Source organism: Prinia subflava, chromosome 3 (assembly GCF_021018805.1).
Source record: "Prinia subflava isolate CZ2003 ecotype Zambia chromosome 3, Cam_Psub_1.2, whole genome shotgun sequence".
Taxonomy (NCBI): Eukaryota; Metazoa; Chordata; class Aves; order Passeriformes; family Cisticolidae; genus Prinia; species Prinia subflava.
In genome coordinates this window covers 106,842,546-106,855,487 of record NC_086249.1, presented here as the reverse complement: position 1 = coordinate 106,855,487, position 12,942 = coordinate 106,842,546, and the positions used below count along the sequence as shown (strand labels likewise).

Below are 12,942 nucleotides of genomic sequence, written 5' to 3'. Positions count from 1 at the left end.
TGGCACTGGGTGGGATTTAAGGTCCCTTCCAATCCAAACCATTCCATGATTCCATGATCCAATATTCCCTGCTATTCCTGAAACCACCACAGGTTTGACCTCTTGTCTGCAAACATTTCCCACAATTCAGTCTGTTGGAAGATGATTTTTTCCTAAGAGTTTGGCTTTTTTCTTTACTGGCAGAGAATGAAGGAACCAAAATTGTTCAGAGGAGCTACAAGATTTTACCTAAACATGTGACAGGAAATGCAGAATAACATCCCATTTTACTCTGGCTTTTACTGTTTCTCTTAGCCAAATAGAGCTGATGAAGGAAAACTGATGTAAAATATACTGGAAATGTAGATAAAAAGGTGGGGGAAAGCCACACTTGAATGTAAAGTTTCTTATAGTGGAACTTGAGTGAGGAATGTAATTTTCCCAGTTTTAATTCATTCCCATAACAGGCTGAGGTGATTTGCAGCTCTAATTTCCCAGGCTTGAAGGCTGAGAAGTCTTAATTCTGAAAAACAAGGAGCAGAGTTTTTCTGCCTTTAGGCACATTGAAACTTTGTCCTTTTTTTGACCTTATAAACCATTCTCACATGACAAGACACAAACCAGTATCTGTATTTCTATTTTTGATTTCCAGTCTCTTGAGCTTTAGTAATACCCCTTCATGAGAACAAAGCAAAAACTGCCCCTTCAATAATGAACGTAAGAAAAAAGGCTAAATATTTAATTTTTACCCATAGGAATTCTTCCTCAGTTTTGCTGGATTTGGGGGTTCCACATATTTTAACTTCTGTGTTACTCATAAATTATATCACAGCGTCCCTATTCTGTTTCTGGCCAGTTCAGATTTCAGAGAGAAAATAATTGTTTTGAAAGACTTTTAATTATTTGCCAGTACTGAGTAGTGTCGGTTATCTAATAGCAGGGCAATAGATAAGCCAGCAGAAGGAAATGAAAATAAAACCAGATCATTTAATTGTGTCCCAAGCCATTTTCTTCTTGCAAAAAAACACTGCTATAGATCTGTGAGAGAGATGATTTAGAAAGACCTTGGGAAATCCCTCTCTTACCTCCTCTGAGGAAGTTTCACTTTGTTAGATCCATTTTTTAAACCACAGTAAAACCACTTTTGCCCAACCACATGTTTTTCTAGGCCTTGCAATAATCTAAAAACCCTTTAAGTGATTTTTCACACAGAACTTGAACAATATAGAAGAAACAGTGATGTGGAGTGCATTTAAAATATGAGACCTATTAAATGTTTTGCTTTTAGCAATTACCCTGGAGTTGCTGATTTTAAATAATATATTACTTGACTTGTTTTCACAGTACCAGGAGTGTCTGTGCACGATGCAGGTTTTGTTTATAGAGGGAAATGCTGTTCTGAAAATCAAGTGAAGATAATGTCAGCACTGTGAGCAGTTAATTATTTCATTTCCATGATTCCCTGCTCCTAGAGCATTCCCTATAAAGCCACAGCACCCCATGGACTGCTCAAGCGTACTCTGCAGGAACTGATTTCTGCCAGAACTACTGTTTCAGACAACCACTTTGGGAAAAGGAAGGAGTTTCCAACCCCCCCTGGGTGCCCTCCCTGCCCCAGTCCCACCTGGCCACGTCGAAGGATTGTGCCTTCTGCAGCTTTGCGTTGAGCTGAGCTCCCGGCCCGGAGCGGCTGAAGGAAGAACTCTTTGGCAAAGTGGCTGGCAAGAGAGAAAACAGGGATTTAGTGCAATTCACAGTGAACCAGGCAATTCCCATCACATTCACTCAGCTCCCACAAGTGCAAGCACTGTGGGTCTGATGGGAACTTTGGAACAACATAAAGAGAGACTCAGAGAGTCCAGCAGGACAGGGGGAAACACACGGGCACTTCCCTCGCATCTTTTTACTTCCACAGCTTTATGAAAACCCTGTTGATACCAAATTATATTTTGGTACACGTTAGAAACCATATGGAGTTCAGTATTAAAGTCACCCTAACAAACAGCAGTAGCTATAAAGAGACAGGAGAGGCCCAATTTCCAGGCAACGGTTTCCTGGCCAGTTCATTTCTCCAAGCGCTGTTTTATTTTCTCACCACGAGGGACTCCTGCGGGAGGCCATGTCCACATTCCTTCTTTTAGCTCTTCTCCAAGTGTGCCAAGTGGGCTAAAGCAAAGCACAGTCCTTCCCCAAAGGCATCACTGGGAGTGGCTAACTCCACGCGTCCCAGGGAAATGCAGGGGAGCTGTTAGGAGCAGGAGACAGAGAGTGAGAGCGGCGTACCGGGGTGAGCGAAAGCAGGCAGGGGCTGGATGACAGCAGGAGCTCCGTTAGCCAGGGGAGGGACGGCGGCGGGGACAGAGGACACCAGCGGGGGGGACATCCCCACCACGGGGATGGATGCCATGGGCACCGGGGCCACAGTGCTGAGGGATGGCATGTTGGCAATGCCCCCGAGACCTACGGGCGAGAAAAGCACAGGTTGGTTCTGACGCGCACCCGAGGCACCTCCAGTGCAGCTCCCAAGCCCCGGGACAGCCCCCCAGCCCAGGGCAGCACAGCAGGGACAGGAGGGGACAGGAGGGGACAGGGGCACAGGGACAGCCCCACAGCACTGCCCCACGCTGTCCAGCAGCCTCTGCTGAGAAGGGAATGGTGTGTCCTGAAGGGAGTGAGGGGCAGCCCCAGCAGGGGTGAACCCCAGGCTGCCACAGAGCTGCAGGGTCAGGACTCCCTCCTCCAGCCTGGGATGGGACAGGGCAAAGCTCTGGGGAGGCACAGCAATGAGGCTGAGGGGGGAGCACAGCTGCAGGGAACCAGGGAGGTTAAGGGGGCCAGCGGTGCCAGGGGAAGAACGAGGGATGTGCAAACAGTTCACATCAATCTGCAGGGAATGACCTGTACCCACCCGGCTGGGGGCTGTGGGGTTCATTTCATTTTGCCTTTTCTCACTCAACCCTGTATTTGTTCTGCCCAGTTTCACTGTTTTCTTCCAAAGAATTTTATTTCTGACTGTAAAACCTGGGGGGGTTACAGTGGATCAAACCACACTGCTGCAAGCAGTTTATCAAAGGCACTGCTCCAGGACGTTTAGATGGGCTCTTGGGAATCAGGAATTGTTCCCTGGCAGGGTGGGCAGGCCCTGGCACAGGGTGCCCACAGCAGCTGTGGCTGCCCCTGCATCCCTGGCAGTGCCCAAGGCCAGGCTGGACACTGGGGCTGGAGCAGCCTGGGACAGTGGGAGGGGTCCCTGCCATGGCAGGGCTGGCACTGGGTGGGGTTAAGGTCCCTTCCATTCCAAACCATTCCAGGATTCCCAGGCACCAATAACCCCAAGGCACAGCAAAGGCTAAAGCAGAAAGGGAAAGAACCTCTCACGACAGGACCCAGGTGTCAGAGGTTTGGCTTTATTTAGTTCTTTTCCTTTCCCCATCCCATCTTCTCTACTCTTTTGCCAGAAATCATGGTGCCTTTGGCAATACTTCACCCCAGCAGCTGCTCAACTCCTACCAGAGCAGCCCTGCTCATCACAGTAGATGGTGCAGGAATTGTAAAAAAACTCAAGAACAACAGAACAGATCTTGCCAAAGCTGGAGATTCAGTAATGCCAATGGTTTAAACCACAACTGCAGCCCTTTGGAAGGCACTAGCCCTGCTACCTGAGCCATGTTTGGTTTGGAGCAGTGTAACCTGAAGCACACAGGAGCTCAGCTCAGCTAAAAGCCCAGTGCAATTTGTCTCAGTGCACATGCAGCACCCGGGTTTGAGTCCGTGTGCTTTTAGAAGCACTTTTTCCTACAATTTTCTTGGAGAAACTGCAGAAGCACAGGGGAATTGCTGCAGTCCCAGGTAACAATGAGGAAAAGAGAGGAAAAGAGGGATCTTACCAAATCCTGGGGCACCGGGCAGGGCGAGGGGCGGCTGCTTCATGACGGGCGGCAGCGCAGCGGGCAGCTGGTAACCCTGGAGCTTCAGTTTGATGAGTTTCATAGCTATGGAAAACTCCAGGGGATCCATCCTCCCATCATTGTTCATGTCAGCTAGAGCCCTGCAAAACACAGTGTTTTCACAGTTACATCCTGCAAACAGCAGCTTCAGGGCCTGCCCCGGGAGCAGCCTCACACAGGTTTGGATATTCCAGGCTGGAGAAGGGGCTGGAGCCCCAGGAGGGGCTGGGGGCGCTGGGAAGGGGCTGGAGAATTCCTGAGGGAGCTGGGAAGGGGCTGGAGAATTCCTGAGGGAGCTGGGAAGGGGCTGGAGAATTCCTGAGGGAGCTGGGAAGGGGCTGAGCCTGGAGAAAAGGAGGCTCAGGGGGACCTTGTGGCTCTGCACAAGTCCCTGACAGGAGGGGACAGCCGGGGGGGTCGGGCTGTGCTCCAGGAACAGGGACAGGAGGAGAGGGAACGGCCTCAGGCTGGGCCAGGGGAGGCTCAGCTTGGGCAGCAGCAGGAATTTGCCCATGGAAAGGGAGCTCAGGCCTTGGCAGGGGCTGCCCAGGGAGCTTTGGAGTGCCCATCTGTGGAGGTGTCCCAGCAAGGGCTGGAGGTGGCCCGAGTGCTCTGGGCTGGGGACAAGGTGGGCCTGGGGCACAGCTGGCACTGCCTGGGCTGGGAGGGCTTTGCCAGCCTCAGGGATTTGGGATTCTCACTAATTTCCACCCAAAATTACGCCAGGCTAAAAATAAGACACTATTTAAACTTAAGAGCTCCTTCATTTCTTTCCTGGGGTGATTAATAACTAATTTTAAAGTTGCTTTTCAACTCTGGGAGTAATTACAATGAAGCATCCAGAGCAAATGTAGCTGTACAAAAACTTTGCAAAATCACCCCAATGAAAGCACAGGGTCCTCAAACAGCAGCACAGAGAAGCAAATCACTGAGTCTGCAAATCTGTGCTTTAGCTCTACTTAAAATAAAACATTCTTTAAATCTGTGACTCCCCTCAGCACTGCTCCATCTGCGAGTGTGCAAATGTGTTTTCAATTAAACAATAGCACTCAAGATGAAACATTGAGCCTAGGCCTTGAATAGGCTTTCAGGGAAAGGAGTCTGACTTAAACAGTCTGCTTTTTGTTCCTTCCCTAGCTAGTTAAGAAACCCAGCTCAGCAGGGAAGAGGGGTGGGAGCTTGGGGGAAGAGAACCAGGAAGAAGAGTGTCAGTTCCTGCCACTGCACACCAAAAAACCACTGAGTAAATGCACACCAGTAACAGACCTAGCTGTAAACTTACTTTTAAACACCATGCTTATTTCTTTGCATTTGTTTGAAGAGTTAAGTACAGATTTCAGCACTGGAATAATACAGATTTTGAAGTTCATGCATTTATTTCTGTGTCGTGGGTGTGGCCATGGGCAGTGTGGTTGAACCAGAGCATCATTCCTGATCAAATCCCTCTCAAGGAGAGGTTTTGTGCAATTAGGTGGAAAGTTATCCCAAAACTACAGTGAATGACAGCTGTTTATAACTGATACACAAGGAGACAGCCAGGTAAAAGCAGTGGCAAAACGGAAATATTCCCACTCCTAAAAAAAACCCCAAAACTTGAAAACCCCCATGGAGAGGCAGATCCCAGCAGAGACCAGCACAGGTTTAGATCCCCAGCAGCATCACTGACACTCCAAACCTCTCAGTACTCCTAAAAGAGGATTTTCAGTGGTGTAGCTGCCTTAACCCACCAGTTCTGATGTCATGGGGCTGCATAACAGAAATAGAAATTAAAATCCAGGAGCAGCATTTAAAGAAAGTCTGAAGAGGACATGGAGAGTTAGATGCTGATATCCCTGAAAAGCATGTGCTGCCCCTGTACCTGAAAGATGCTGAACCCCAGAGTCCCAAACTGGGCTGGGCTGGGAGAAACCTCAGAGCTCCTTTCATTCCCACCCCTGCCATGGCAGGGACACCTCCCACTGTCCCAGGCTGCTCCAGCCCCAGTGTCCAGCCTGGCCTTGGGCACTGCCAGGGATGCAGGGGCAGCCACAGCTGCTCTGGGCACCCTGTGCCAGGGCCTGCCCACCCTGCCAGGGAACAATTCCTGATTCCCAAGAGCCCATCCAGCCCTGCCCTCTGGCACTGGGAGCCATTCCCTGGCTCCTGTCCCTGCAGCCCTTGTCCCCAGTCCGTCTGCAGCTCTCCTGGAGCCCCTTCAGGCCCTGGCAGGGGCTCTGAGCTCTCCCTGGAGCTTCTCCTCTCCAGGTGAGCCCCCCCAGCTCTCCCAGCCTGTCCCATAATAGTCTTACCAGTGGCTTCTACACCTGCAAACACTTTGATTTATAAGACATAACTCTTTATATTAACAAGCACAGACAGACCCTCAGTGGGTTCCATCCCTGGCCAGGAAAATGCAGGAAGAGTAAAGATCACCCTGTAGGAACCTCGACTCTCCAGGCACCATTTCCTGCTGGGACACGGCAAATCTTTGCATCCTACATGGGAAAACATTCATTGCCCAGCAATCAGAAACTCTGATGTGCACCAGTGTCATTGCTCTCATTGAACTCCAATTCACATCAGCAGCTGTAGCTTTTCACTCAACATCTGACCTCCTGTGAACTCCTTTACTCTCCACCAACAGCTTTATTATTGAAATTACCAGCACAAATATCAGTGCAGAGAGTTCCCTGCACCTCCCAGAATTTCTCCAGCTTTACAGTGTGCTTAGAAAAAGCAGCTTTTGTCTGGCAAACTCTTCCTGCAAAAATAGGGCACATTTTCATTTCTAGTTGCAGAAGTTGGTGTCAGGCTGCTGGATTTTACTGTGCTGCTCTGGAATAAGCAGCACCTGAAATGCAGGGAGGGCCTGCCAGCAAACACCACCTAATTCCACTCATTTCTGCTCCTAATGAAATTGGGACAATGTGGTGCCCTGGCATTTGTTTTGTTTGTGGTCTGGCCGGAACCAGTGCAGGGTAAATGGATTAAACACTAAGTATTTATTATATTCTGTAGGCCAGGCCTGTGTTTGTATCTAATGATAAGAGCTGCAGTGGGCTCAGCAGCACCCAAGGGCTCAGGTACTGACAAATCCTTCCCCATGGATCTTTTCCTCCTCCTGTCTCATCTCTTCTGCAGAATGAAAAGCCAGCTTGATGACTTTTGCATTTATGAGGTGCAAAGCCTGAACAGGGGCAGTTTTCCCATCAAACATGCTGCAATTAGCACACAAACCATCTATCCATGACACCAGCACCGTGTTAAACCAAGGCTCCCCTGCAGGTCCCACATCTGGACTGGTTTAGCTGCACTGGCCCTGAGGGTTCCAGGCTCAGCCACGAGCAGTGGGCAGCACTCAGGGCTCTGCCCTCAGCCTCCCTGTGGGCAGGAAAGCCACAGCTCCCAGCACTGCCCCCTTTGCCCACCCCTGGACACAGATTGGGGAGGGAAGCAGAGGTCAGGAACAGGGAAGGCTCCAGTGACTCTGTCCTGACCAGATAAGTAACTCCAAATGTGTGCAGAACACCTGGCATGGATCATTTCAGCTCTCCCCTCGTTCCAGGGGGCCAGGCCACACAGGAGATGCTCTTTGAGGCCCCATTCCTCAGGGCTCTAAAGAAAGGCAGATTATTCTGCTTAAGCACAGTTATCTCCCAAGCCACTGCAGGCCCAGCTCAAAGCCCAATTAGAGGCTTCTTAATTGCTCAGCAGCCTGGAGGAGTCTGGAGCTGCTGAAGGGTAGAACAGCACAGAAGCTGTCATGGCAGACCATAATACTCCACTGCTTTGCTCACTGAGGTCCCAGAGACTTTTCTCTCCTTGAAGGAGCAGTACAAGGGACACAGGAATTCCCAGTGCTGATACACACCAGGGAGCTGCTGTTTGGAAGGACTGTGAATTCTGGGGAATGAGGGATTGATCAGATTTATTCCTTGTGTCCCCCCAGCCCTGAGGGATCCTTCAGGAAACACAGGCCAGGCTTTTCTCACATTATTACAATCAACTGCAGTGAAATGATCTAGAATAGGAAAACACTTCCAGAACAGCACACACACACCCAGCCAGACACTTCCCCATGGACCCCGCATCCCTGGCAGTGCCCAAGGCCAGGCTGGACACTGGGGCTGGAGCAGCCTGGGACAGTGGGAGGTGTCCCTGCCATGGCAGGGGTGGCACTGGGTGGGCTCTGAGCTCCCTCCCACCCAAACCATCCTGGGATTTCTCAGATCAGAAAATTAATTCCAGAGTTTTACAAGTTGTTTCCTTCCTTGAGGACCCCTGTACCTCCCCTTCTCTCTCACTAACAGCCCAATTCTACCTACAAATCCCCAACCCAGCTATTCCAGGAGCAAATCCTGATGGAAGAGCACTTTTCTGCAGATCCCCCCTCTCAGATTTTTGGGCTCATTACTCCAGAATTCCCCCTCTAAAGTACTCAAGGATCTATATAAAGATTTTTTTTCTTAAATTTTTACTTCTCTTAATTCAGAGATGACTGAAAAAATAAGAGAGACAGAGCGAAAGGAATGTCCATGAGCTGCTTTATGATTTAGAAAGGCAGCTTGAATAAGTTTTAGTTCAGCTTCATTAACAAAAATGTGCAGGTCTTGTCTCTATGACAACTCCAGAGGGAATGGAATGACTCCCTTCCTCTCAAGAGCCTGGAAAACTGAATAATTCAGAGAGGAAGAGATCCTTAGTCAGACTATTTACAACTGTTTGGTTTTATTAACACCTATTTAAAGCCAATGCCTATGGAAGATTTTCGGAGAAAGGATGTCTTGTTTAAGAAAAAACTTCTTTCCTTGTTTAATTCAGAGGCAAGAGAAGTTCCAAAGGGACATTTGAACACTCACTGAGGCTCCAGCAAATAAGATAACCCAGCTTTGATATTTGTAAGATGAAGATAATTAGAAAAGAAAATAAGCTCTTTATTTAAAAGCCATGAGATCTGGGCATGCAGATTTCCAAAGCAATGAAATAATTGTCCTCTTTCTCTTGTCAGAGAAAAATTCTGCATTTAACTGTCCTTACTGCATCAAAAGGTTTTTGTAATGGCAATAAACTCCTTCTCAAAGAGGTCACAGAGGAAAAGGGAACAAATTTCTCCAAAGTCCTCCATCCCTCTGCTGCTTTTACCCAATCTAGAATGAAAATCAGTTTAAATTCTCTCTGTCTAGCACCAAAATCTGTGTTGGTAGTAACATTATTAATACAAACTATGAATAATCATACAATCATGGACTCATGGAATGGATTGGGTTGGAAGGGACCTCAAATCCCACCCAGTGCCACCCGTGCCATGGCAGGGACACCTCCCACTGTCCCAGGCTGCTCCAGCCCCAGTGTCCAACCTGGCCTTGGGCACTGCCAGGGATCCAGGGAATCTGGGAATTCCATCCCAGCCCCTCCCCACCCTCACAGGGAACAATTCCTGATTCCCAATATCCCATCCAGCCCTGCCCTGTGGGTAAACACTCCCTGTGTCCTGGCACTCCACACACAGGTTCAGGTGTGGCAGGGTCACAGAATCTGGAGCAGAAGCACCTTCATTCCTGCAGGAATATCTGGCAGTGCAGGAATGGCTGTGCTGTGTAATGGGCAGCAGATTTGGATCTGGCTGAACTCACCAAGGAGTGACAAAAATTTCCAGTCCCAAGCTTTGACTCCAACTCCAATGGAAGAGTCTATGTCAACCTTCACTTTTGTAACAAATATTCAAAGTCTTGCCTCGGTTCTCCCATTAGCAGATTTTTACTAACTACTGTGCTTAGCAATTGTACTAGCCCAGTTTTAACAGAGCTGAAAGTGTTTAGCAGTTTGAAAGGAGGGTTTGAGACTGCCAACATCCAAAAGCCATTTGCTGGGCCAGCCCAGGGCCACCGGCCCTGCCCCCCTGGGGACACCTGGGCACCCTGGGCTGGTGTCACCCACTGCCACCAGCACCCCTGGGGCCCTTCCCAGCTCCCCAGCCCCTCTGCCCCACAGCTGGAGCGTTCCTGGGGGTTGTGGGGAATCCAGGGCAGGACCCAGCACCCACCCCTGGTGATCCTCACCCCAGTGACCCCAGGCAGGGGTCAGCCTGCCCCAATCCCCCTGCAGAGCCCCCTGTCCTGGGCACAGCCACAGCCTGGCACTGCTGAGGGAGCCCTGGCTGCAGATCCCCTACAGACACCCCGAGCAGGGCTCCCTGCAGATCCCCCAGACCTGAGCAGGGCTCCCTGCAGATCCCCCAGACCTGAGCAGGGCTCCCTGCAGATCCCCACAGACCTCCTGAGCAGGGCTCCCTGCAGATCCCCACAAACCTGAGCAGGGCTCCCTGCAGATCCCCACAAACCTGAGCAGGGCTGGTCCTGCAGATCCCCACAAACCTCCTGAGCAGGGCTGGTCCTGCAGATCCCCACAGACCTCCTGAGCAGGGCTCCCTGCAGATCCCCACAAACCTCCTGAGCAGGGCTGGTCCTGCAGATCCCCACAGACCTGAGCAGGGCTCCCTGCAGATCCCCACAAACCTGAGCAGGGCTCCCTGCAGATCCCCACAAACCTGAGCAGGGCTCCCTGCAGATCTCCACAAACCTGAGCAGGGCTCCCTGCAGATCCCCACAAACCTGAGCAGGGCTCCCTGCAGATCCCCCAAACCTGAGCAGGGCTCTCTGCAGATCCCCCAAACCTGAGCAGGGCTCTCTGCAGATCCCCACAAACCTGAGCAGGGCTCCCTGCAGATCCCCACAGACCTCCTGAGCAGGGCTCTCTGCAGATCCCCCAAACCTGAGCAGGGCTGGCCCCAGCCCTGAGAAGCCCAGGAGAGCCCAGCCCCACCCCACAGTGCCCACGAACAGCCCCGTGCCCACCCCACACTCACCATATCTGTGCTAGCACTGGCTGAGGTAACCCAGATTGGAAAAAAAAGTTCCTGGCTTGATCACCTGTAAAAGAAACAGGACTTGGTTTCAGCTCCTGGTAGAGGGAATGGGGAATCAGGAGGCAAAAACACCTGCAAGAGGCCTAACCCATTCCCTGACTGATGATAATTTACAAAACACTAAGAAAATTCAATGCAATAAAATAGAGTCTTTGAGACCAAAGTTGGATGAAAATTTATTAGGATCAGTGCAATTTCTTGATTTGGAGCTTTGCTTCCCGCTGCTTCAATCAGTTTTGCATTTAGATCATTCCAAGAGGTCAACCATGCTGATGTCAGTGCTGTACAAATTGAATTTCTAAACCTGATTTCAGCTAAATCGACACACTTTTATTAAATCAGACCTTTTATTCATCACAATATTAGTGTGGTGACTGAGCCCAGGCACAGGCAAAGAACCCAGTCACTCTCCTTCCCTTCCACAGCAGGATGGGGAAGAGAAAACATCAGAAAAAACCAGAAAAGCTGGGGCTCATGCGGCAAGACATTTCAACAATGGGATATAAAATAGGAAATACCTGTTCAGATTTTCTTATTATTCTGCCCATGTGTCTCCCAGGCAGCTCTGTACACATTTAGGCTCACTAGTTAAGATTTAACTGAACTAAATCAGAAGTGGAAATTGTTTGTTTACCAGTGATAAATCCAGCAGTTGGTTTCAGACTATGGAACTGTTGATCATGTTTCGCTCTCTCCTCCACAGTAATAGCCCAGATATCCAGGTTGCCTAGTTGAGAAGAAATGGAGAAATGACATGAAGAAACATCACCTAAAAAAACCCCTCCTTTATTTCAGAGTGTAATTATCTCACAGCACTCTGGGCCTCTGCAAACAACAAAAGGTGGGAGGTCATTTACCCCTCAGAGCACCCACAGCTGGAATTACAGTTCCTTTACCTGCAAAGGCACCTCTGCCTCCCCAAAACCCCATCTGACCCTGCCCAGAGAAAACCCTCAACAGATGTAACCTTTAAGTGCAACCAGAGCAGTTTCTGTGTCTCAGCACTGATATTCCTCTTTCTAATCCTCCTGCAGATCAGCTGCAAAGCTCAACTCCCAAATGGATTCCCAGGACCTGAGGGACTGTTCATCAGGAACTGAGTGACAGGACAAGCAGGGATGGGTTCAGACTCAAAGAGGGGAAATCTGGGTGAGATTTTGGGTTATACAGAAGGAATTGTTCCCTGGCAGGGTGGGCAGGCCCTGGCACAGGGTGCCCAGAGCAGCTGTGGCTGCCCCTGCATCCCTGGCAGTGCCCAAGGCCAGGCTGGACACTGGGGCTGGAGCAGCCTGGGACAGTGGGAGGTGTTCTTGCTGTGGCAGGGGTGGGGTGGGATGGGATGAGCATCCCAATCCAACCCAAACCTGTCTGGGATTCTGTGATTTCTGTCCCTACTGCACTGCCAGGGCCCATCCTGGATTTTTTCACAGCATTTCCAGATGCTGCAACTTCCCCTGTTGCAAAGGAAAAGCTAAAGAATGTGTTAATTTTGCTCTAACCTAAGTGTGGGTGATGGGACAAGAAGGAAAACACTGGAAGTGACACCACCCAAAGGCATCTGCTGGACCTTTGAGCACTTAGCAAGTCCAGGAATCCTGAAAGGAAAAAGCAGGTGCACTTCTCCAGTCCAAGGGGAGCAGAGTGAGGTGGTGCCCTCTGCCTGAGTGCCCTGGGTGTGCCCTGCAGGGACAGTGTGGGCTGGGAGGGATCCATGCAGCACACAGAGCTCTGTGCTCTGGCCTGGAGGTGCCTGCAAAGCCACCACAAAGCAGAGGAACTCAGCTCAGACAGATGCACTCTGCACAAACACTTCTCTAGAGAAAACTCTTGGGAAGGAATGAGTTTATGCCCAGTTTTTGCACACAGGAACAGTTCAGAACACAGCAGAAACCACTTACCCCCAAAAGGTGTTGGAAACTGAGCCATGGTTCTGTCACTTTTAGCTTGTTAATAGATGCCTGGAAAAGAAAAAAAAATAGCTATTCAACAGAGTATCTTCCATTTTCCATATATTTCATGTATGTTTAATTACTACAGGGGAAAAAAAAAGGCAGTGAAGAAGGAGGATTGTATCAACACTTCCCACACCAACTGGGACTCACAAAACTCAGT

At 49.8% G+C, this 12,942-nt stretch overlaps 1 protein-coding gene across 4 annotated transcripts in view; it reads right to left on the bottom strand.

Annotated features, from left to right (window-relative positions):
- ITSN1 (intersectin 1) overlaps positions 1 to 12,942 on the bottom strand; it is a 105,374-nt gene that overhangs the window by 65,500 nt on the left and 26,932 nt on the right. For 3 of the 4 annotated variants that reach the window (XM_063393304.1, XM_063393305.1, XM_063393307.1), the window contains exons 2-7: positions 12,729 to 12,788; positions 11,465 to 11,557; positions 10,771 to 10,834; positions 3,867 to 4,027; positions 2,263 to 2,439; positions 1,604 to 1,697 (exon numbers count right to left, since the gene is read on the bottom strand). In XM_063393304.1, the coding sequence (XP_063249374.1) occupies positions 1,604 to 1,697; positions 2,263 to 2,439; positions 3,867 to 4,027; positions 10,771 to 10,834; positions 11,465 to 11,557; positions 12,729 to 12,756 (617 nt within the window). In that variant the 5' untranslated portion in view covers positions 12,757 to 12,788. The remainder of the gene's footprint in view (positions 1 to 1,603; positions 1,698 to 2,262; positions 2,440 to 3,866; positions 4,028 to 10,770; positions 10,835 to 11,464; positions 11,558 to 12,728; positions 12,789 to 12,942) is intronic. The other variant, XM_063393306.1, reaches the window with a different exon arrangement.